Consider the following 24359-nt stretch of genomic DNA (forward strand, 5'->3'; position numbering starts at 1 on the left):
AAATTACACATGTTAATATAGTCTTATTGAATATATTTTTTGTTATGGTATACAGTTGCTGAATGAAAATTAAGCGAATAGTCAGGTGAGTTCGAGATATTAAATGATTTTTTTTTTCTAATACACAAAAGTTTTAGCAAATGGGTATATGGGTTTGGGATATTGTTCTAAACAAACAAATTTTTTCACCACAATTACCATAAAACGCGTCGTTTCGGACCAAACCCTCCAATTTTTACCTAAAAAATGATGTTAAAAAAACGGATGGATTAGAAATGAAGATTACTTGTAATGTTTTTGGGCACACGAGAAACTCAGGCAGGCACACACATTGCACACATAAAAAACACAAGGCTTTTTTAATGCAAAAAACAATAGATTTAAAGAGAGAGGTGGTTTAATGAGATGGAATTCACTTTCATTTTTGTGATGGGTGCTTCCACCAATCAAACCTCTAATGGAAAATCTTTATGAGAAAAAGGATTAAAGATAAAAAAAAATTAATAATCCGACACGTGTATATTTTGTTCGTGGAAAAGTTTAGATTAAAAATTATCTAATAAGTCTATGAAATTTGAACTTTGAGTCTTAACACATCGATAATTAAAATAAAGTCTTTTTCATAATCGCACTGATAGTGTCAGCACTCACTTCCCAACGAGCCTATTTATTCTTGTTGTGTCGCCTACGAAGCAATAGTCCTAGTCTTAGGTCCTAACGAGCCTATTTATTCTTGTTGTGTCGCCTACGAAGCAATAGTCCTAGTCTTAGGTCCTACGAAGCAATAGTCCTAGTCTTAGGTCTCTAGAAAAGTTTTAGAAAATGGACGTTGGATACTTTTAATTAATTAATTTATTAATGAACACAGGTAAAAGTGAATGTAACCGTAATTGCAAGAAATATTATTAAAACATTGAAATTATAAATATAATTATAAAGCAACGAAAATGAAATTCGCCTAATCTTCTTGCAAGGAATTGTTCGGTTAATTTGGGACAAATAAAGAATTGAAACATATTAAACTATAAATTGGGGCAGGGCCGCGCGAACGCAGGCCCCCACTGACACAAATTATGACGTAGGCTCTGCTACTGTGAGCAGACCTTGTGCGGGCGCCCCTCCCCAATGTGCAATGGAGGTCACCGACCCAGGTTATGAGCCCTCTTGATCGCTCATGTACCCCGTCCAGGTAAGTAAACAAAACGAAACTCCTCCAATTCTATTTATACACGGTCCCAGCATCTCATCTTTCCATCCTCTTCGATGTGGGACAAAATTTGAAATAATTTGTTTTACACCCTTTTGGAAAGGTATTCAAGTAGGATGTTCGTGGGTTGAGTTATGCCTCGACATATTTTTTAAACTCAACTCAATTATTTGGATTATATACTCTTATTTAATTCAACCAATCTTATTAAATAATGAACTCAATCTAATTAATCATAAATTTTTTAGTTAAGTTGGTTCGAGTTATTTATATTGTTTATTCGAATTTTTTTTAAATGAAAGTGAAATGTTAGTCCGTAAAACATCTATTTATTTATTTATTTACACACGTTTAATTAAAATTTATATTCTAATTTATAATAAGAATAGTCTGAAATTATTTTAAAGAGTTTTTGAATAGATAATAAAAATTGTACAAGTAACTACAACTGTATTTTTAAAAATAACTATAAATTTGAGTTTGTTCGATTCAACACAGTCTAGTTTTAAGAAAAACATGAACCGACTCAATTTACAAAATTGTACTTGGTTCAACCTAAATAAGTTTATAACTCAACGCAAATAATATTAATATTAGACCGTTAACTTAAATAATATACTAAAGATAGTTATTAGTTGAACCTTTGTGTCTGGTTAAAATGCACTAATGACTTTATATAATACTAAATTATAAATAAAATAATTAAAATTATTATAAAAAATTAAACAATTAATTACGAGACTTTATAACATAAATCTTAATAATCTTCCCTTTACTCTAAATCTAGTGAGACATATATCTTAGAGTATAATCTAAACCGAACATGCTCTCTTATTTATTCTACAGAAGTGCAAACATGTCTCGTAATAACAGACATTCTAGAAGACCCTCAAACATTTAGCTAAATAATATTTTTATATAGATTAAAAAATTGATCCATTTTGGTCGCTACCACAATATTTTTATTTTTTTTATGATTTTATATACCTTGATGTTTTCTGATTTTCTTAATATTTTCACTATTATCGTAATAATAATAAAAAGGGGCTAAAATGGATGTTTTTTTAATTAATTTGAGTTAAGGAATAAAAATGGATTAATTAAATTAAAATTTTAGTTTTAATTAATATCTAATATATGTGAATATATTAAAGGTAAAAAGAGAAAATATATTTGATTTTAAGAGTTGAAATTAATATTTAAGTGAATAATTATATTAAATATTAATATATAATTATATTAAAATAAAAATATATATTCGATTGAAATTAATTTAATATATGTTATATAGTCAAAGGAGGAAAAAATCTTTTTAGCTTTGTTGATTTGACTTGACCTGACCGTTTGGAGAAACATTTTGGACACGGAAGAAAAGGTTAATACAACTACCGATTTGGACAATTTATAACATTTAAGGTTGGTTTTAAGATAAGTAACTGACATTGGCTCACCGGCTCTAATCTCAATTTTCTAAATGGATTAAATATCGTAGGTGAGACTAGATCGCGTGAACCTAAATTTTGAAACATCTAGCCAATGCAAACTTAGGAGCACCAAGTTGAGTCAACTATAAGTGAGCTTACTGTTAGAACTCGTGCAAGTTTGGTTGGATGAATTGATTGATGCACGAATAACACGTAACTTGTAACTTACCTATAGTTAGGTCTAGAGGTATGTATATGAGTCGTTGTATGTGTAGATAAATACTATACATCCAATCCTACCCGAAGGAAAAAAAGTAAAACTCGCTAAACTGTTATAAAATATCATGTGGTTGTATTTTTTCGGCCCTGAAGAGTGATTTAAATAAAATATTTATTAAAATACATTATATTTTATTATAGTTTAAATTAAAAATATATTTTACTTTTAAAATACATTATTTTAAATTTGGCTAAAAATGTCGGAGTCCTTAGAAATAATACAGTCTCCGGAGAAGAGCCTCCGTTTATGAGAAAGAAGACTTTTCTTCCAAGTTTCACCTCCGAATCGGCCGGCGTCATTATAGGGATCTGAAGATTGCTTGGAGGTCGGAATCCATGGCCGATCACCATCACGACCATCAGAGGCCTCACCGTCTCTCGATTCCGCCGCGCGACGGTGAAGTATCTACTGCGTCCTCTCGTCCTTCTTTCCCTCTCTTCCCCTATTCTTCTTTAACCCCTACGCCCACTCCCTCCAAGAGCCGCCTCTATCCGAAATCCTCCAGCAAAAGCTCAATTTCATTTCTGTTTTTGCTTCTCTTTTCGCTTCGATCACTCTATTCTCTCCTCCCATTCCTCCGCTCTTCCCCTTCTTTCTCTCTCTTCCCCTTTTCTTTCTTGGTTTCTCTCTTGTCCTTACTTCTTACTCTCTTTTTCTCTCTTTTTACCAGTTCTTCTTCCTCTTCCAACTTCCAATTTCAAAATTCCAAGCAGAATCGAGGAATTTTCTCTCTGTCTTCGATTTCGCACTCGCAGCTGAAAACTCTGGTTGCTAAGTCAATTCTGCTTGCCGTCGTCTTTCTTCTTCGATTTCAAGCGCTGTTGTACTGTGGAACAGCGGCGATGATTCTTGCTGAACTGACCGGGAACGTGGCGGCTCGATTCATGGTCGAAGGACGGAATCAGATTACTATGAATGATCGGTCTCGAAGTCGATCCTCTGAGGTTCGTGGATTTCTGTCCTTGTTTTTTGGCTTGTTTCTGTTGTCGATCAGTTGGGACCGAATTGATTGCTTCCCTTTTGCAATTTCGTTCATTGATAAATATGGATTTTCTGTTGTTCCAAGAGAGAATTGCATGACAATTTGGCCTATGTTGCTTCCATTTCTTTCTGGATTTTTGGGTTATTATGAGCGGATTTCGATGAAGTGGGGAACTATCAGGCAATTAGGTCAGAAACGAGTTAGATTGATTTCACTGTTCTTCACGACGGTTATCCTTTTTGTGCCTGCTGTAATTAGTATGTTCATGTTTGAAGCGGAGGGGAAGAGTGTTTCCTTTGGAAATCTGGCATGGCCTCTTGCAAACACTGTTGTTTTTGGGGTGCTTTTGAATGAAAATTATAGTGATGATAAACTAGTCAGTTCAAAAGATTTTAGGACTGAATTTCTAGTCACTTTTGTTTGTACTGTTATACTGGAATTGCTGTATTTTCCTGAGCTCTCCCTCTGGGGATTGTTGTTCTGTGGATTACTACTGTATGTGGCGGTACGAGATTTGGATCCTGTTTACCTGAACTATCTCGAGCTTGGGGTTGAGTCGTCTGCTTCGATTACGACAATGGTTATGAAACCTATTCATCACATTCTTAGCGAGCGGAAGTCTCGTAAAATTGCTCTTTTCCTCTTGATCAACACTGGCTATATGGTTGTTGAATTTGTTGCTGGTTTTATGAGCAATAGTCTTGGGCTGATATCAGATGCTTGCCATATGTTGTTTGATTGTGCTGCTTTGGCTATTGGACTGTATGCTTCGTATATTTCACGTTTGCCTGCGAACAATCGATTCAACTATGGTCGAGGGAGATTTGAGATTCTTTCTGGTTATGCTAATGCTGTTTTCCTGGTTTTGGTCGGGGCGCTCATTGTATTGGAGTCGTTCGAGCGAATTTTGGACCCACAGGAGATATCTACTAACAGCTTATTGACTGTTTCCATTGGAGGACTGGTTGTGAATATAGTAGGTTTGGTATTCTTTCATGAAGAGCATCATCATGCCCATGGTGGATTAGGATCATGCTCGCATTCACATTCTCATATGAACTCGCACTCGTGCGCAGACTCTCACCGTCATGACAAGCATGAACATGATAGCTGTAGGAAGCATGAGAATCAGATCTCTGTTACCGAGGAATGTCGTGAAAGTTCAGTTACTGTCCATCGTGAACACAGTCATGTCGAAGTTTGTAGTGAGAGTCACCTCAGTAACCATCATGATTGTCATCAAGATCACAACCATACGAACCATCATGATCTTGATCATGTTCATCACCACGAACATTCTCACCATCATTATGAACATGACCAACACAGCCATCTTTCTCAGGTCGAAACCAATATGCCGAAGATCGTTTCTCATGGTGTTTCAGAAAGTTCACATAGACAGCCTGCTGAGATGAAGGTGCATCAGAAGAAGCACCACCATCACCACATTGACCACAACATGGAAGGGATATTTTTACATGTATTGGCCGACACCATGGGAAGCGTCGGCGTCGTTATATCAACCCTTTTGATCGAATACAAGGGATGGGTAGTTGCCGATCCAGCTTGTTCCATATTTATTTCTATAATGATCATTGCTTCAGTTATTCCATTACTCAGAAACTCTGCTGAAATCTTGCTTCAACGAGTTCCTAGGGCGCACGAGCAGGATCTAAAAGAGGCTGTGAATGAAATTATGAAGATACAAGGAGTCCAATATGTTCAGAACCTGCACGTTTGGAGTTTCACTAACACCGACGTTGTGGGAACGCTCCAGCTTCATGTTTCAACCGAAACTGACAAGATTTCTACAAAGGCAAAGGTCGAACAGATACTGCATGATGCTGGAATCAATGACTTGACATTGCAACTGGAGTATGATCCGCAAGTATCTTGACAAGCTTCCTTTCGACATTGTTTTCGTCATCTCGTGTGATTATTGGACGATCTGGTTGCTCGTGATACTCATAATTACAATGCCAGCTGATGGACTTATACCGACACGGACAGAGTCGAGTAAATTATCCATCCCTCTTCTAGCTCTGAAAATGAATGTGAAGATCCTGAATTGGTTCATCTTGTCAAGCTCAAGGAGGAGATATAGTTCATGTTAGGCAGAACCAGAGAGTGATGGCTCTTTGTTGGATCCCTGTTCTACACTATTATACTGACTCAAATGGTAGATTGTATTTTGCAGGATGTACAGGAAGAACACGAAATACTCATAATTATCTTTCGGTCAATCGAGTCAACAAGAGCGTAGCTCAAAGGTTCGAATCTGCATACTTGTTAATCGGTTTAGGATCTCAAGTTAAATTTGTATTTTAAATGATAATCTTTTTAACTCTAAATTTCTTCAGAGTTTTGAAACTTGTTCCATATTATCTAGCCTCTAATAATTATGAAAATATTTGATTTTTTAATTAGATTTGATAAGAAATCATTATAAAGGGAAAGTAGATGTAGATCATCATCTAAACTCATTTTTTAATTCTCTTTTACAAATATAACATTTTTTTACTCATAATCTTCCACAACATTTTAAGAGTATTTACGTATTAAAGAGTTGACCAACTCTTCATACATTTATTACATCGTGCTAAATCAACCAAAGTCTATTGAATACGCTAAACTCAAATTAAAATATGCTACAATTTAATCAACAATTTCAACCCGGGAGACTAAAATATTTATTATGTTTAATATCTCACCCCATAATTATTGAACTAAAAAAATTAAGAAAAAAAATAAATATGATAATATCTCGACGATTTAATGTATTATACAACTGTCTTGAAGTTCAAAAGTTTAAATTTATATTATACATTGTCGAACAAATTTTTTTTTTTTTTTTGAGACTTCTGAGGCATAAAAGTTTTTATTTTTTTGAATAACTTAAAGTTTTAAGTTCAATTCTTAAATTTTAAAGCCATTTAAACTAAAAAAGAAAATAATAATAATACTTAAAAAATTAAGTTTCTAATAACCTTAGCTGGGATTTTGTCACCCAAAATACCTTTTAATCGTTCAATTTTGCAAGTTTCTAATAATATCTTTAAACTAAAATTTTTTTTAAAAAAGGTTAAAAAAATAGTTTTATTATTTTGGATGGAAAATGTTAATACTTTATCTCAGCTTAAACTTTTAAAATGGTTCAGAAAATATCATTTTATTTTAAAAATACCCTTAAATTTTAAAATACTTTCCAACATTTTTAGAAACTTCAAAAATACATTTTAATTTTAAAAAAATAAAAAAATTTATTACTATGAATACCCTATTTCAAAAGTAACTTTCAAAAATAACGTTAAAAATTTGGAGTAATCTATGAGGATAGTATAGTATTAGTGCTACTTTACATTTTCAGCAGTATTTTTTAAATATAATACCCTTTTAAAATAAAACTTTAAGAGGTTTTTGAAACACGGTTAAAAGTTGGTATTTTTTTAAAAGTAATATACAAAATTTAGAGTTAGAGGTAATTATATTATTTAACTTTTAAAATATTTAAGAAGTATTTGGATTCCAATAATTTTAAAAAATTTATGTTTAGATATATTAATAAAATCTTAAAAAAAAAAATAGTTAAAGAAAAAAAATAAATGAGTTAATTTTGATTTTTAATGATTAAAATGTAATATTAAAATTTGAATTTTTTAAATTAGGTTAGTAGAACATGGTGTTTATATTAATCTAATATGATTTTTTTTATTTATAAATTATTAATGAATATTATATTAAAAAATGAAAAATTTAAATTAACTATTTTTCTAAAACAATAATAAACATGAAAAAAAAAAAAAAATGGAGATCCCATCAAATTCTCGTATAATGAATGAAATAGATATTATCAATTACGTAACGTACGGCAGCGTTGCTTTGATTTCAGATCTGTTCTTCTACGAACTAAAATTTAAAAAAAGTGAAGAAGATTGGGATTTGGAACGTCACTTCACTTTTCTTCTTCCTTACTCAACCAAGATCAAATCCACCAATTCTGAGCGCTTTTTTCAATCGATTTGCAGTCAAATGCGGAGCTTCAATCGTTAACCTAAAACCTGCAGATTTGAAGCACAGGATCTAGGTTTTTTTTTTTTTTTTTTTTTTTTTTTTCTCTCTCTCTCACTATGGAGAGCTCGGAGAAGGTGGTTGCTGTTATCATGGTCGGCGGTCCAACTAAAGGTACGAACGGAATTTCGCTTTTCCGATTTGTTTTCTTGTGATTCGAAAAAGTTCTCTTCTGTTTGACTACTTGATTTTATTGTTTGTGTGTTTTTCTGCAGGTACTAGATTTCGGCCTCTTTCATTCAATACTCCGAAGCCTCTCTTCCCTCTGGCTGGTCAACCGATGGTTCATCATCCTATTTCTGCTTGCAAACGGGTTAGATTTTCGCCTGATTGAAAGTGAAACAGTTGTGGTGTTAGTTTTCTGCTGAATCTTGATTCTTGCTTAGTCCGGATGTGAACTTACATGATGAACATTGAATTGTGGAGTGTTTGTAGATACCGAATTTAGCTCAAATTTTTCTTATTGGATTTTATGAGGAGAGGGAATTTGCTCTTTACGTTTCTTCATTGTCCAATGAGTTGAGACTGCCAGTGAGGTGACTGCTGCTAATCCAATGAACTTGAGTTAGTTATCGCTCGTAATTGTATCGTTCTGAGGTGGTAGAGCTTGTTTGATTGTGTTTGGCCTTAGGTACTTGAAGGAGGATAAACCACATGGCTCGGCAGGAGGAATTTATTACTTCAGAGATATTATCTTGGAAGACAGCCCGGTTTGTAATCTTTGCTCTGTCTGTTACTCATGTCCTGTCCTGTCCTGTCCTGTTGTATGGAGTTGTATGGAGCTGTAGGACCGTCTTAGCGCTTCTCAGTCTGCGAGGAATGAACTTCTTTGTGTATAATTCTTAGCTAAAATACTAAGTTTGATCTTTAAGATCTTAGATTATGTAATTAGTTCATGTAATTTTTCTAAAATCTAACATGTAACTTTAAATTTTGTGTCTAACAAGTTCCTACTATTAGTTTATGATCGTGTGGTGATATGTCAAACATAATCTTTATAATGAGAATATGTTAGATACAAAGTTAGAACATTTAGGAAATCGTAGCCATCATGGGTTCGCCAAATGGTCATAAGGGCCTTAGAAAAAGAAGAGGGAATGAGTTGAGTTTATGGTGGCCTTCTATCTATGATTTAATATCCTACACAAATCAACTAAATATTTAGAAACTTATTAGAAAATTTCTAAATAACATAAACTAAATAGACACAACCAATTTCACGGTATAGACGCATTTGACCTCCCCTCTATGCTCTATGTTAATGATTATGATTCCTCTGGCATTATGACATTTTCTACTGCGATTTAAGTTCTCACGTGTTTGGTTATGTTTTGCAGTCTTACATTTTTCTATTAAATTGTGATGTTTGCTGCAATTTTCCGCTTCCAGACATGCTTGGTGAGTTTCATAACTTGTAATCTTTTGTAGGAACCGATTTTTTCTCCTCTGCTGTTTACTTGAATATTCATAGTAAAGTGGTGTTCTTATTTTCTACCCTACAGAGGCACATAAGAGATACGGTGGGATGGGAACTATATTAGTAAACAAGGTCGGTACATGATTTATGGCCTTCAAAAGAACATGTTATGAAGCTAAAAAGTAACACATGCTGTAACATTATATTTATTTTAGTGCAGTATGTTGGATTTATGCTCGTATTTGACTCCCCGTACAGGTTTCTGCCGAATCTGCTAATCAGTTTGGTGCACTGGTTGCTGATCCGGTCACGAATGAGCTGTTGCATTACACAGAGAAACCTGAGACTTTTGTACGACGTGCTGCGTTTTTTTTTTATTTTTTTAAAGTTTATCAAACCTAATCAGTTGTCCAAGTTCTTCAATACCTATGTTCTTAAAGACTGATTTTTCATTAATTGCAGGTGAGTGATTTAATAAACTGTGGTGTATATGTATTTACCTCGGAAATTTTTGGTGTCATTCAAGATGTCTCGATTCATCGGGAAGGCAGAGGTTGTAGCAGTGTAAACTGATGCCATACTTTTTTAACTTTATTTTAACTCTTGTATTTACAAAATTTTGCAGAATACATATAGTTTCCCCAATATTTTTTAGAATGCTAAATATCGAGTATCAATTATTTTTATTCATTGCAGCAAATCTACGACGTGTCTCCAGCTTTGAAGCTCTACAATCTGCGACAAGGTTAGCTACTCACCACATCGTCTGTTTTTGCCTACAAATTTTGAAAATCTCTCAATGTTATACAAAAATGTAATACCCAATATGCACATTGTTAGATGTTTTAAAAAAAATTGTTTGATTTGGGTGTCGATGATCAGTTTCATGTTTATAAACTCTTACTAGTTAGATTTTGAGTACATGAGTTAGCTTTTTAATTATAATTCTCTACGATAGTTTCTTAACAGATCTTGCTTTTGTAACCTTTTCTTTTCCATTATATTTCTTTCAACAGGAACCTGCCAACAGACTTTGTGAGATTAGATCAAGATATTTTATCCCCCCTTGCTGGAAAGAAACGCTTATATACATATGAGACCATGGAATTTTGGGAACAAATCAAGACTCCAGGGTAGAGCAACCACTTTGGCATTCATCGTCTCCCGACCTTTCGGGCCTTTTCTCTGTTGTAGTTATTTGTAACTTATTATATTATTCCAAGCCTTCTGAATCTTTATTAACATTGCAGGATGTCTTTGAAGTGTTCGGGCCTTTATCTTGCTCAGTTTCAATTAACCTCTCCCCATCTTTTGGCTGGTGGAAATGGTACCAGGACTGCTACTATTATTGGCGATGTCTACATACATCCATCAGCAAAAGTACATCCCACTGCAAAGGTAATTTCTTCTCAATCAATAAGCTTATCCATATATATATATATATATATATATATATATTTATTTTCATTTTACTTTGCTAGTTCAATATTAGTTCCAAAGTTCATTATTACACTTATCTTCTGTTTACTTGGTCTTCTCATCTCATCCTTATTCAGTTTTTCTTACAACTCTTGTTTCCGAAACCGGTGCGCTTCTCCAAAAAACCAAATTAGAGTGCCACCCTACAGAAGCAAGACATTTTAACTAAGGCGCACATGCCTTAGTGCATTTTGGCTGAATTTAAAGAAGTTGTAGAGAAATTAAAATTATCTTTTTAAAACCTTGTTTTCTCTAAAGAATCTTTCAAAAGACCTCTAATTCTTTTTTAAAAAAACTTTTTCATTAACTCTTGTATGTAATAAAAAAATCATCTCAATTTTTCTATTGTATGCCTTGGGAATTTTCTTTCGTTGCCTCAGCCTTAAGCCGCCGAGGACTACTTTAATTTAAACAACACTGCTTGTATCTAATAAATGAAATTTGATTTCTTATTGGTGTATTTTCACATCAATGCCTAGTAAGAAAATTATCATAATTATAACTAATTTATTGGCAATACTATTGCATTATAATTAACTTCGTACTTTCATGGAACTTCACACTCTATTTCTCAGTTCTTCTATTAAAGAAGTTATTTAACATGGCTGAATGTTGCCGCACTTTTACACTATTAAATGTTCGCAAGGAAGTTAAATATATATATCTTTTCTACATCTTTAGGTAACTATATTGTGGTGGCTACCATGAATAAGTCTTGTTTATAATGGTAGTTTCTCGGTCTTCTTTTGACCCACTCTGAACTGCCCTTCTGAACAGATTGGTCCCAATGTCTCTATTTCTGCTAATGTTCGCGTGGCTGCTGGTGTGAGGCTTATAAATTGCATCATCTTGGATGATGTTGAAATTATGGTAATGAAACAATTTAGCTATCATGGATAACAATAATACGACATTTCTTTCACATTAAAATTAGAAAATCATGCCATTCTCTTTGACAGGAAAATGCTGTTGTCATAAATTCTATTGTTGGATGGAAGTCATCAATCGGGAAATGGTCACGTGTCCAGGCAAGTACAGTAAACTTAATACTATCCTGTTCTTATGTTTTCAGTCTACTTTGCGTTCTTTAGATGGTTAATCTAAACATTAAACATTGAAAGTAGTGTCTTTGAGTCGATGAACAGTTCCTTTTCTCAGTAGCTTGTCTTCATTTATTTATTTTCCAGATCTTGTTGGCTTCATTTGGACCCTGCAACTTTTTAATCCATTTGGTGAATCTTTTTATGTTTCTTTTAGCCTCATTAAGAGGATCTGAACTTCATTTTCCTAAAAACTAGATCATTTATAAGAACATGACAAGAAAAATGATGTTCCTCTTTTCAAGGCTTCTTGATCAAAAGGTTAGAGGTTTGAATCCTTCCACTAAAAAGAAAAAACGAATTTAGTGCTTTTAAACTCGAAGGCTGAGTTGTGTACTGAACTTATTTGGTTCAGGCAAACGGGGACTACAATGATAAGCTTGGAATTACAATCCTCGGTACGTATCCTCGACTTGTTGTACTATTTTCTTACTAATTTTTCTCACTAAGAGCTCGGTTTATGGACGAAAAAAATCGGTATCCAACTGAGGCTTGTGGATTTGAAATCAAAGTGGGCAATATGGAAATTTTGGTGTGTTTTACAGGTGAAGCTGTGATTGTTGAAGACGAAGTTGTGGTTACAAACAGCATAGTCCTCCCAAATAAAACCCTCAACCTTAGCGTACTTGAGGAGATTATTTTATAACCCATTCACCGTTCTCTTCTCTTTCTCTGTACTAAAATTACAAACAATTTTTCCACTCCATGGGTCTGACTTCAGGCCACTGGTTCATTAGTTTCTTAACCTCCAGAATTTCAATTTGCCATATATATTGAGTTCTATCCTATATATTATTATTGCAACATGTTTTGATATCAATATCAGTGACTGCCAATTTCCCTCTTTTTTCATATGATTTTAAGCCTTCTCTCTTTCTCTCTCTCCCTATTTTTGTATGCAAGTAGTTTCTTTCCAGATCATTCTCCATACACCACCTCGACTTCATTTTTTATTTTAATCATGTCGTTGTTAAATATATACATATATATATATATAATTGGTCATTATACGTTGTTTGTATATATATATTCGTGGTCCCATGTACATTATATATATTCTAACGGTTTAAGCACGCTATTAATATATATTGTCATATTTGAACTCTTTTTTGAACTTTTCTTCAAAATTTCATAGTTAAAATAAAAAAAAAAAAAACTATCTAGAAACTTCTTAAAGTTCCTAATTATCTTTGTAAATAGATATTTAAAAGAGAATATATTAGTACTTAACATTTAACATTTTTTTTAAGTCAAAATAAATGCTGAGATTTGTTTGGGCTTCAAAGATCTCTATGTGTATAAGTAGGAAGTGTGTCTTATGAAGGGAGCAAGTTAGAAAAAGTGAGTGAAGTCAAAAAGTAGTAGTGTGAGAAAATATTCTCTCTATACTCTCTATCTTTGTACTTACTCAAACTCTCTCTTTCAAATATCGGGACACGAATTTTTTTTTTTTTTTTTTAATTCTAACGAAGAACCATTAAAGTTATAAGATGGCTTATCCATTCAGTTAGGCTCGAATACATAGATTTAGAGTAGATTTACGATGCAAATTTATGGTACCACAATACATAGATAATCCGAAAACAGATTCCAAGGCTGTCTTGAGGTGGTGGAGGGGAACTAAAAAGGTTAAAAACTTAATCCAATCCCCATGAACTATGTGGATTGAAATCAAAACCATGTGCGAAACTGACTCAAAACAATTAGATAATACACGTGTGTGTGTGTGAAACTAGTGGCATTTTTATCTCAATTCCATCTTCACCAAGTAAATCAGACCTGAAAAATAATTCTCTTTAGTTTTCCTCCGAAATTACAAGAAAAAATAAGAATCCATTGGGTCAAAGTTAAACAGTTGAATCAACTTCGACTTAATCCCATGGAGATTTTAGAAGAATCCAAAAATTGTAACTCACGAAACCATGTAGTAGTTCCGATCATTACTTTCAAACTAATCTGCTGCTATCTATTGCTAAACATCATCATCATCCAAATGTGCAGTTTTGAAAAGAGGGTAAACCAAAAATATGTAGTTCAATGATTCCAATCAACTTACCTTCCAGAGAATGAAACCAGACAGTTCAATAAGATCGAAGAAGAAACCGTCATCGTCACCCGTCTGCAGAAATAGTCTGGCAAGCCAAGCCCCTGATTCTGGTATGTTTTACATGGCATTAGATAAGATATCACAGCTTGATCGATGATCTCGGACTCGGGAATCTGTTCTTAATGGATGGATGCTCATTTGGAGGCGAGGCTATCAGCATTGTTAAAACTACAAAAACTGGCATTTCTGCGTTTGATTAACGTGGCGTCAGTTCCAACTTGTAAGCTCTTACTTCCATGGGAGGGATATGCAGCTGCCCTTCATGAGCATCATCCCCCCCAGGCTGTTGTTCATCATTATATCCAAGCATTTCTGTGTCTTCGTGCAGCAGATTTAATGAAGTTGGCCGTGCGTTCGATACCACAAGCCCCTTGAACGTGTTGAATATATTGAAAGGCTCATCAGCAAACCTTGTACAATTTGATCTGGCTGTCTTGCAGTATGATGAATCCCAGTGTCTCCTATGAAACATTAAGAGAAATGGTGGATCTTTCGGCGATTGCTGCGAGTATTTCAGAGGACGAGGAACCTTAAAGCTGACAATATGTAAGTCACATGGCAAAGGAGCTGCTAAAGGAGAGAAAGATCTTGGGGGTGGATGCACGGATGAAGACTGTGGTTTCTTGGAAATAAATGCGTGCAAGGGATAGTTCAAGCGAGCACCAATGCAGTGGGAAAGAAGAGAAGGGCTCAAAGGAGAGTAATTGGGAATAGGATTTACTATGGATGAAACATTAGACTCAACAAGGATATGGAAAACGACATTCATTGCACGATTATCTGTTATTCCTTGTCCTAAGCCACGTCCATCGTCCCTGAGCACACGACGGTCGAGCATTATCTCTAACCATCCATCTCCAAGGCTTGCCACACCTAGAGACTGCCTAGAATGGACAGAGAACCTTTGACCATTGGATCCTTGCATGAATGCTAGAGAAGGCATTGGATAATAGTTTCCCTGCAGCGGGATTTTATCGTACGACTCTCTTCGACTCATTTGAAAGCCATTCAAATCAGAATAAAATACCCTGTTGTTGTCAATATCTGTCTTGTATCTGACTATCAGCTCCCTGTCATCAAATTCCTTGCCAATTAGCTCTACATGATATTCCATCTCAACGAGGTGCTCCTGATTTATATTGCCCCCACTGTATAAACGGGTGCTATGAGAGATGGGGGATTTCTTCCATCCTGTTTTTGGATGAGAGTAAACTTCCTGCATCAGAGGACCCTCGATGATCACGGTCAATCCACCTGCTTCAATGATAGATTTAGCAGCACCAGTTGGTTTGAATAGGTAAGCCCCACTACCCCAGCTCGAGTACACTGCAATTTCTTCATTTACTACACTTCGTGAACCATCTTTACTTATCTTATGCAACAAACCATGCTTGATATCGAATACGAGTGAATGGTGCTGGTTCTGGATTTCAACCACGTCGCCTTCAGCCATAGAGCATACATAAGGAGTAGGGCAAGGCAATGAGGTAGAAGTTGAGGAGAATTTCAGTTTGGCTGGTTTTGGCTTTTCACAATCAAATAATCCATTTGCTATATAATATGTTTGCAATCCCAAGGCAGGAACTGAAATTTTCCAGTGGATTCGATGACTGCCAGTAAAAGGCTTAGCCTTATCATGTTGAAACTCGGGAGAAATCTGGCTTTGAAGACATGTCCAGTTCGAGTCCAATACAGTAATGTCTGTCCTGTTGACAATAATAATTGCAACCTCTTCCCTTGTCTGCTCTAGAGGATTAAAAAACACCACAGATTGATAAGTTCCTTCTTGAAGATTGATTGATTTATGTATAGGTTGGGAATCATATTTAGATCTCATCTGTTCCGGTTCAAACTGTGAAGGATTCTGATCGGATTTGTCGTGGCGAATTCCAAGTAGTACTTCCATTCCTTTAGACATGAAAATGTGCAGGTCTTGTAAAGAAGTATGCATCCGAACGCCATAATCGCGTACTACGTGATCTTTCGCAGTACCGGTGACACCATCATGATGCTGAAAAAGAGCCAAGTTTCTTCTTGCAGCTGTTAACTTGTAAGAAAATCCAATAGGCAACTTCTCACATTGAGATCTCTGGCAAGGACCAAGCAATAAAGCTAATATCATTTCTGCAGCACGAAGTGTTCGCTCGAGTACACGATCAACCGCCTTAAAGAAAGGCCTAGATACATAATAGCCACTCCAATAGTCCTGCTGTCTATCAGCATAAGTGAAGAAATCACCTGACAAAGAGGGAAAACCACCAACCAGACTGGAGCCAATTTCACCAGGAAGAGAATAATTTATTTTTTCAGACTCGTCACGAAGAGTTCGAAAGTAGTCTTCCAAGGTACCGAACTTTACCTCAGCATTTAAACTTGGATTGGAATTAATATAATCAAATAACAACTGATAGTTCTTAAACTGAACCTCGGCTTCAGCAGTGCTAACGTATCGAAAATCATCACCAAGAGGAATGAGAAGGGTATTTGTCCTAAATAGCACTGATTTCTTTCTATACTGATCAAGTAACATCATTGCCCTCTCTTGAACATTTTCCTTGTTGATCTCAACAGGATCTTGTCTCCAGGGACATAGTTCATAAAAAGAACCACGTGATCGGGCAAAATCAAATTGACAACAAATGGCCGGCTCTGGTCCACAAGTATGTGGAATATCGTAAGAATAAAAAGGCATCATGTGCACAAAAATGTCAGTAGTTTCTTCAGCATCCCAGCTCTGTCTCCAAGCGAATTCTAGATTTTTGTGCAGAGCAAGTTCCTTCTTCAGCTCATAATGGGTCCTCTGTATTAGCATGTTCTCAAAGCCCATGCGACGAAGAAGATATGCCATTGTGGGTGAATAACCAAATGGATCGATTGCCCAAGAGTTCTTCGGAACAACGCCAATGGTCTCATTCAACCACATATTCCCCTCTGCCATCTGGTTTCAATGAAGGTAATTTCAGTAAAAGTAATGGAAATAGCAAGCATACTAGTTGGAATATAAGCGCCCCTTTTTTATGATAAAAGAAGACAAAAGCTTGTTGTTCCTCAATGTAAATGCTACCTCAATTAGCAAGAATATGTGAACATTCAAAGATTCATAAGCTGTAAGATTTAAGAACTCTCACTCTCCCCACACCCCACAAAGAAAAAGATAAATTCCCATTCATTGACATTCTGTCCTCTTTCTGAGAAAAGTAACATCTACTTCTTGAATGAAAAAGATAATACGTCTTGATTAGAGGATTCTATGTTCTATCCTTGTCAGTTTGATTTACAGCAAGTAAACCAGAGTTTGGTGCTTAAAAATAAAGCATGACAACTTGAATATGGTGTTCACTACTTCGTAGATAAATCGTAATTCATCATGATAAAAAAAAAAACAGAGAATTATTTCATACATAATAGTATTCAAGATAAATTGCACATATAATGGTGATTATATTATATATAATAAACAAGTTATGTCGATTATGTCGATTAATCGCACAATTAGAACAGAATTCTGATTAGAAGTCAAATAATATAAGAACAATGTACAGTTGTATAATCTAAGAAGAAAATTTTACTTTACCTGCTCAATTATAGAAAAATAATGTGAATTGGCCTGCAAAGGAAAGGGATTGGCATGTCAATTTTCCAAACAATAAACCAGATGGTAATTTCTATATATATAAAATAGATTGTAACTTAGCAGATTCCTAATCTAAGAAGTTTATATAAGTATGGTAAAGCAGAAGATAAAAATGAATAATGGCGCACCAAAAAGCAGTAAAATCTTTCCAAGGAATGGCATGAAACATGTAGCACAAACCTGTTTAGATTATAACTTCTCTATTATAAAATGCAATCCAGAGGCGTTTAGTAATTATAAGCTTAATGAAAACTTAAACATCTAGAGCAACGTCTGAAGGCATTCAATTTAACTTCAATCCTACAACAAAAATTTCATCCTGATTGACTACTCCTTACACATTTGTGTTTTGGTGTTCAGATATTGATCCGCTTGCTCCGAGATGACCTAGCCCAATAGGAAAATCTCAATTCATTGGGCCTTTTGATACAATCAAATAGAAAGCCCCAAGGGCGCCATATTCTAGGAGCCCAAACTATGTGATTGAATAAATCCTCCTCTACTTGTTACAGGTCGAGGAGCCCTTCTCCTTCCCCTTCTTCAAACTCTGATTCGTATTGTTCATAGAGAAATCGCTGATCAACGATAGAACAAGATCCATTTTGTATCATATCTAAAGGATTCCTGTGTTCAGGCCGAAGAAAGAATGTCACTGGTTCATTATCAAATCGATTGCATTCTTTTTCTATTCGTGAGGATCCCAACAAAGCGTCTTCTACTTCTAATAGGCCATGAACTAGATCAGAATCATTGTCAACGAGCCATAAGAAGTGATCCCATTTTTTCATCGGGTCCGGATGTGAGATAAAAGAAGTATGTTCAGAAAAATGAATTTAAGGGAAATTTTACTAGAAAGTCCCTGTTACCAAAGAGTAAACAGAATTTTGCGGATCAATGTAATAAAAAGTATTGAATCCATGCAGCACTAGAATACTCACAATTGCTGGTCAACGGACCAAAAAACCTGAAACAAGCAAGTGAGCATATTACCTCATCGTTCATCACCCATCCACCTCCCACGATTTCTAGCTGCCCATTTTTAACTAAAGTAACAAACGATTCTCTTTTCTCGTCTGAAGCATCCCTCCACCATTTCTCCAGATAAGACATCTCTTCCCATATAAACTTCCGCCGAGAGTCCTATACATTAAAGAACAGGAAATGTTAAAACTCTCATTCAGCTGCCAATCAGTATATGCTTTTCTTATGAACTAAACAACAGGGTAACAATCACTTGAGTTAGGGATGCCTTCACCAATGAACTTTTCTTAAGTTGACATGTGTTATGTACAAAGGTGCTGTAATTTGATTTATGTCTATCTATTTTGTTAACATAAGAAACCATTTCTAAAAAGGCATAAGAAACAATTTCATTGATAGCATGAGAAGAGAATGCATGATTAGATAGCAATGGAACCAAAGAGTTACAACATGGATATCAACAGAAAGGTCTAAATTGTAGCATTCATTTTGGAATGTTCTTCATCCCTCACTTCTCGATCATTTTCTTTTTAATTTCTGCAGGGTTAAGTTTCAGGAAAGCAAGGTCATGAAAATCAATCCACCACTCAACCCAGAATTTGATCTTGATCCGAAACGACGCTACGGGATATAATATATTAAACGACTACACCAATACTAAGGATTCATAGGCTTAATTGCGGATCCAACACAACAACAAAAATGTTTACGTTGTTTCGTCTTAGATTTTTATTTCAATTTGAATTTTGTATATCTAGCAAAACGATATACAATAGTATCTTTGTATCGTATTCGGCCCAATCTTTTAATTACAAAGTACCTACTGCCAAATTATATAGAATTAAGCTCAACTTATTGCCACAAACTTCTTAGGCAGCAGGGTTATCTTCCTTCTTTCTTAATTGTGAAGATTTAAACCATCCCGATCATGGGAGACAAGCTACCAGTTGATCTAATGAAATACTCCCTCCATATTTGCATCTACCCATAAGAAAAATCTCCATGGCTCTCATCTATGTTCTTTGTTATCACATAAGGGTGGCCCTAAACAGAGGTTTCCTGGGAATGCACGAACCAGGATTTTACATCATCCTCTAGATATCATGATGTTTTCCCAAAATTACTAAGGCAGATCATAGTTTTCTAAAAAAAAATCAAACTAGAAACTTCAATTTTAAGGGTTATACTGTTGTCAATGGCGATTTTCCTTCAAAGAAAACGCCAAAATCCAAAAATTCAGTCAAAGAAAACGCCAAAAACTATCATTGCCACACTGATTCAATAGGGACCCTCAAGAAATAAGATTAAAGAAAAACAGAAGAATATGAAGAACTATTGACGAAGACGTTAAAACTTATAGATTCACCTGTGAAAGCGCTTCAACAATGGTGTCAAGAATATGACGAGTCTGCTTCTCGTAGTACTCGTCCACAGTTAGCAGCCAACCTGGATCGTTATGAGAATGAGGCACCACGAGAACCTTCAATTTCTCTGAATCCCACTCGTCTCCTTCGTAGGCCACTCTCCATCCTTGTTTCCAAGGACCGCCATCGACGTCAAGAAACTCAATCTGGTCGTACAATTCCTTGGTCGTAATATCCACATTAGAACTCAAAACCTCGCTGTTCCGATTCTCGATCACGATCGGCTTCCGCGGCCTATGCGATCTGTTAGCATGCGATTTGAAAGGAGACGCAATCGGCTTCGGAACGCCGTAACGGAGAAGAACAATGAAGAAAAAGAAGAACGAGATCAAAATGCCAATGGTGAAGAAATTAGCAAAAATGAAGTCACGAACAGCCAGCCTCCGGCGAAACTTCCGGTTGTGCTTCGATTTAGCATTGGGTGAAACAGCGGAAAACGGAAGAATCGAACTGCCCCAACCTCCACGACGGCCACCGCCGCCGGTGAACGATGAGAAAGGCATTCTAGCTAATTCCTTACAGTCACAAGAATCAGAAACTCAAGCTCCGGCTTCGATTTCATTCAACTGAACAAGCTGAAGAAATGGATCCGCATTGATTGAAATTCAGCAACGACCAACATTTCATCATGAAAAATCAACCGAGCCAACATCTCAACAGTCAAGATTCAATACAGGAGAATTTCGAAATCGTTCGATCTCCGATTTTCGGGTCCAAACAGTGAGCAAGTGGCTCTCCCAACAATTCTGAGACCGTAGAAAAATACAAATTCCTTTCAGAAATCTCAGCAAAAACTGTTCATGTGTTAAATGTTAACTAATTTTCGGGGGAATCTTGTAAGTGATTAAACAAACAATTATCCACTAAACAACAACATTAATTTAATCATTGTGACAATAATATCACCCATTTTTATTTTAAAACAAATCATTAATGGAAGCTTTATATTTTAAAACTGTTAATCTTCATTATGTTTGTAATTAATTATTATTATTATTATTATATTTTATTTAAATATCAATTTAACTAAATAATTTTTTTTTAATTTCTTAATTTTTTCTGATAAATATTGATTAATTTTCAATTATATAGGTAATTCTTTAACAAATCTTCGTTGGTTAATTTCTAAAAAAAATCAATTTCAAGACAAAATTTTAAAACCTTTTAAATATAGAAATAAAATAATATTACTTTCCAAATAATATAATTATCCATATTATTATTATTATTATTATATTTAAAAGTTAAAATAATAAAGAATATAAATGGAGGGAACAATGAAAAATGAGGACATGGATACATTCTTTTCTATTTTTATATTTAAATATCATAAAATATTGAATGTCATGTATTTTTTATTTTAATATTTTTAATATATATTATTATTCTAATAATGTATGAATTATAATAATATTTCTTTTTTAAAATATCAATTTGAATAGTTTAAATTAAATATATATTTTTTCATTTACGTTAAATTTCTTAAATGAACATTTAAAAAAAAATTAACTAAATTTACGATTTAGTTTTACTTCAACTATTTTTTATTTTTGTGTTTGTATATAAAGAATTTGAGTTAGTGAATGCATTCCCAAAAGAAAAAGAAAAGGCAAAGTAGAAGAGACAAGTGAACTAGAAAGGATGGGACTGATATCAAAGTTTATGACATTAATACCACTTGTTGTTATTGTTGGTGTCTAATGCTACCGCGAGTAGTCAACCCAATGCTACTGACGGTGTTTTCGATTTTACGAAATTCAGTGCCAAACCTAATGCTGATATTACTCAAGTACGTGTACATTTGTTTAAGTTGATAAACCAAATTTACATTTTGTATAAAATATTTTTCCCAAATGAAATGGTTTAAGTCAAAGACTTTAGCAGATACATGGAAGGAAGCATGTGCGTCGGCTACTCCAAGTAAAGTTTGATTCCAAAAGGAATTTATCAATTAGGTGAATCCGGGCTCAAAGGTCCATGTAAAAATCCTATTGAGCTTCGAGTTGAAAGAACATTACAACCTTTTTCTACCGACACGGAAGGAGATGGGTTGCTTGTTATGGAATATGTTGATCGTTGGGAAAAGAATGATTGCCACCTAAAGAAAATATGCAAAAAGCTTCCTATAGTAAATGCTCGTACTAATTTAATTACAAAAGAACTCATAATTTGAGTTAGTTCTAACCCGGGGTGTTTTTTGTTTGTTTAAAATGAGCAGAATATGAAGTTCAATGTTTTGGGCAGCAAGAATCTTACCTTCCATCACTGGACAATTACTGCACCAGACCATAGTCCCAACACCGATGAAATTCACTTGAGTAATTCAGAAGAAATTAGCATTATCAATACCGTAATCGCAACGAGAGATGATTGTATATCTGTAGGATATAGTAACAAACAAATAACTATTAGTGATGTTACTTGCAGACCGGGACATGACATTAGCATAGGCAGCTTGGGCAAGTAAGTGGTAGGAGTTAGAGTTAAGAAATACAAATTAATCAGTACTATAAATAGTGTCAGGATCAAAACATGGCCAAATTCTGCTGTGTCATTTCTAGCCTCAGACATGCATTTTGAAGATATTGAAATGGTTAATGTTACTAACCCTATCATCGTAGAATCAATGCAACCGAAAGGTATGTATTAATGTTTCTTATCTTTTAAACAAATATTAATTAATGTTTATTTTGAACATTCACGTTCCATCAACAATTAAGATTAGCAAAGTTAGTTTCAAGAAAGTCAGGGGAACATCTGTTACTCCGGTTACAATCAAGCTTGTTTGCAGTAAAAGTAATCCATGTGAGGATGTGGAAGTTGTTGATATTGACCTCACTTATAGTGGAACCGAAGGTCCAGTTGTGTCTGAGTGTGCAAATGTGAAACCGACCATTTCTAGAAAGCAAAATCCTCCCATCTGTGTTGAACCAGAGCCAATTGAGACCACTCCATCAACTGATCTCATAGACGAACTCGTTTGACAATAGAAACAGAATTGAGCGACATCTAATAGTTGTACCCAGTTCTTCTGACGAGTGTCGACGAAGTGACGTAAGTATTCTTCGAGCAAACGGTTGAACCGTTCTGTCTGTCCATCAATTTGGAGAAAAGTCAGGAAATGATTGATTAGTTGCAACTAAAACTTACATTACTTTGAAGGAGGAGGTCATGAGTTTAATATCATACCATTTGTGAGGCTCGTTATATAGAAAAATTACAAATTGAAAGTAATTAATTTTAAAATTTATATCTAATAAATAATTTAAAAACATCCCCTTAGATTTATGAATACACCATTAAAATTTCAAAAATTTATTATATAAAATATAAAATATAAAATATAAAATTTATAAAAAAATATTAGGGAAGAAGACTCAATTTATAATTTAATTCAAAATAAACTACTATTGGAATTAACTTAAAAGTTTGGAGGATAATTCAGCCTCCATTGATCATTGCCTACGTCAGATTATGTTGAACACAATTCCCTTTATTAAGACCGATCGAGAAAACTTTGAATTTGTTGGGATAATGAACTAATTAGAGTGGAGGGTATTTATTCTCGTTGTCAATTTATTCCTAAAATTTGTGAACGTTTTTTTTTTTTAAATACCAAAATCATTTTCCTAAATTTATTTCTAAAATTCTAAATCCTAAATATAATTAGTCATACAATGGTTGAGTTAACTCTATTGGGCTAGTGATGATATTTTAACAGTTTATTGGTAGAAAAGCTTCAATGAAGATCGACCCGAGAAGCTTCGACGATGTGGAGTAACAGAGATGAGATGCCCCATTATACTCTCTCCAGTCAAAACGATATTCGTTCTTCTTCTACGATTCCACGCTTTAGGTTTGGACTTGAACGATTTAATGCGAGACCCTTGAGACCCTTGAGACCCTTGAGAGAGCGAAGAATTATGTATCGATGTGTCAATTTGTGTTACGGTGTTAGATGATTTCGACTTATTCATACAATTTATTGGGGGACGGAACTAATGTTCATAATTATTGCTCTAGTTGTATTCTATGCTTGTTGTCCGAAATCAAGTCCATTTTATATACCGAAAATAAATTGAACATGGTGCCATAGGTGCAAGGTAGTTTCACTTCGATCTCTTTGCTTGAGTCTCTAAAATGGTAAATGTATTTAATCTACTACAAAAGTCATTCTCACCGATGCAAATCAAATAATATTTCTTAGGAGTAGAAGTTCATAATTTAATCGACTTGGATTATAAAAATTTCAAAAG

The 24359-nt window shown here is 34.5% G+C and overlaps 3 protein-coding genes and 1 non-coding gene across 6 annotated transcripts; 2 read left to right on the top strand and 2 right to left on the bottom strand.

Moving 5' to 3' along the window:
- Positions 1-1033: 1033 nt before the first annotated feature.
- LOC111794141 (U1 spliceosomal RNA) lies at positions 1034-1197 on the bottom strand. The gene has a single exon (XR_002815034.1). It is a non-coding gene; the product is annotated as a U1 spliceosomal RNA (small nuclear RNA).
- A 1918-nt stretch (positions 1198-3115) lies between these two features.
- Positions 3116-6172, top strand: LOC111793170 (uncharacterized). Of its 2 annotated transcripts, XM_023674942.2 has the most exons (2): positions 3155-3307; positions 3582-6172. In XM_023674942.2, the coding sequence occupies exon 2, from the start codon at positions 3754-3756 to the stop codon at positions 5788-5790; it is 2037 nt and encodes a 678-aa protein (XP_023530710.1). In that variant the 5' UTR covers positions 3155-3307; positions 3582-3753; the 3' UTR covers positions 5791-6172. The 2 variants fall into 2 exon arrangements, with proteins under 2 accessions (XP_023530709.1, XP_023530710.1); XM_023674941.2 differs by having other exon boundaries at positions 3116-6172.
- A 1584-nt stretch (positions 6173-7756) lies between these two features.
- On the top strand, positions 7757-12809 carry LOC111793171 (uncharacterized). Of its 2 annotated transcripts, XM_023674943.2 has the most exons (16): positions 7757-8075; positions 8177-8274; positions 8397-8497; positions 8593-8671; positions 9299-9359; positions 9464-9510; positions 9637-9729; positions 9841-9931; positions 10075-10123; positions 10395-10511; positions 10629-10776; positions 11635-11727; positions 11817-11885; positions 12156-12218; positions 12313-12355; positions 12503-12809. In XM_023674943.2, exons 1-16 carry the CDS (start codon positions 8021-8023, stop codon positions 12601-12603), a joined length of 1308 nt encoding a protein of 435 aa, XP_023530711.1. In that variant the 5' UTR covers positions 7757-8020; the 3' UTR covers positions 12604-12809. The 2 variants fall into 2 exon arrangements, with proteins under 2 accessions (XP_023530711.1, XP_023530712.1); XM_023674944.2 differs by lacking the exon at positions 12156-12218 and having other exon boundaries at positions 7759-8075.
- A 685-nt stretch (positions 12810-13494) lies between these two features.
- Positions 13495-20962, bottom strand: LOC111792352 (alpha-mannosidase 2-like). Its single transcript, XM_023673755.2, has 4 exons — positions 20046-20962; positions 18689-18838; positions 17639-17671; positions 13495-17002 (listed from the first exon to the last, which is right to left on the bottom strand). Exons 1-4 carry the CDS (start codon positions 20604-20606, stop codon positions 14261-14263), a joined length of 3486 nt encoding a protein of 1161 aa, XP_023529523.1. The 5' UTR covers positions 20607-20962; the 3' UTR covers positions 13495-14260.
- Between the last annotated feature and the right edge of the window lie 3397 nt (positions 20963-24359).

The sequence above is a fragment of the Cucurbita pepo genome, chromosome 4, assembly GCF_057944985.1.
Source record: "Cucurbita pepo subsp. pepo isolate OVF chromosome 4, ASM5794498v1, whole genome shotgun sequence".
NCBI lineage: Eukaryota > Viridiplantae > Streptophyta > Magnoliopsida > Cucurbitales > Cucurbitaceae > Cucurbita > Cucurbita pepo.

Excerpts from the sequence above, each read along its gene's own strand:
- LOC111793170 (XM_023674941.2), top strand. The coding sequence starts at position 3,247 with ATGGCCGATCACCATCACGACCATCAGAGGCCTCACCGTCTCTCGATT.
- LOC111793171 (XM_023674943.2), top strand. The coding sequence starts at position 8,021 with ATGGAGAGCTCGGAGAAGGTGGTTGCTGTTATCATGGTCGGCGGTCCA. Across the intron at positions 9,511-9,636 it reads GAACTATATTAGTAAACAAG|GTTTCTGCCGAATCTGCTAA; the intron begins GTCGGTACATGA and ends CTCCCCGTACAG. Across the intron at positions 10,124-10,394 it reads GCTCTACAATCTGCGACAAG|GAACCTGCCAACAGACTTTG; the intron begins GTTAGCTACTCA and ends TTCTTTCAACAG.
- LOC111792352 (XM_023673755.2), bottom strand. The coding sequence starts at position 20,606 with ATGCCTTTCTCATCGTTCACCGGCGGCGGTGGCCGTCGTGGAGGTTGG. Across the intron at positions 18,839-20,045 it reads TTGTTGAAGCGCTTTCACAG|GACTCTCGGCGGAAGTTTAT; the intron begins GTGAATCTATAA and ends TTTAATGTATAG. Across the intron at positions 17,003-17,638 it reads ATTTTTCTATAATTGAGCAG|ATGGCAGAGGGGAATATGTG; the intron begins GTAAAGTAAAAT and ends CATTGAAACCAG.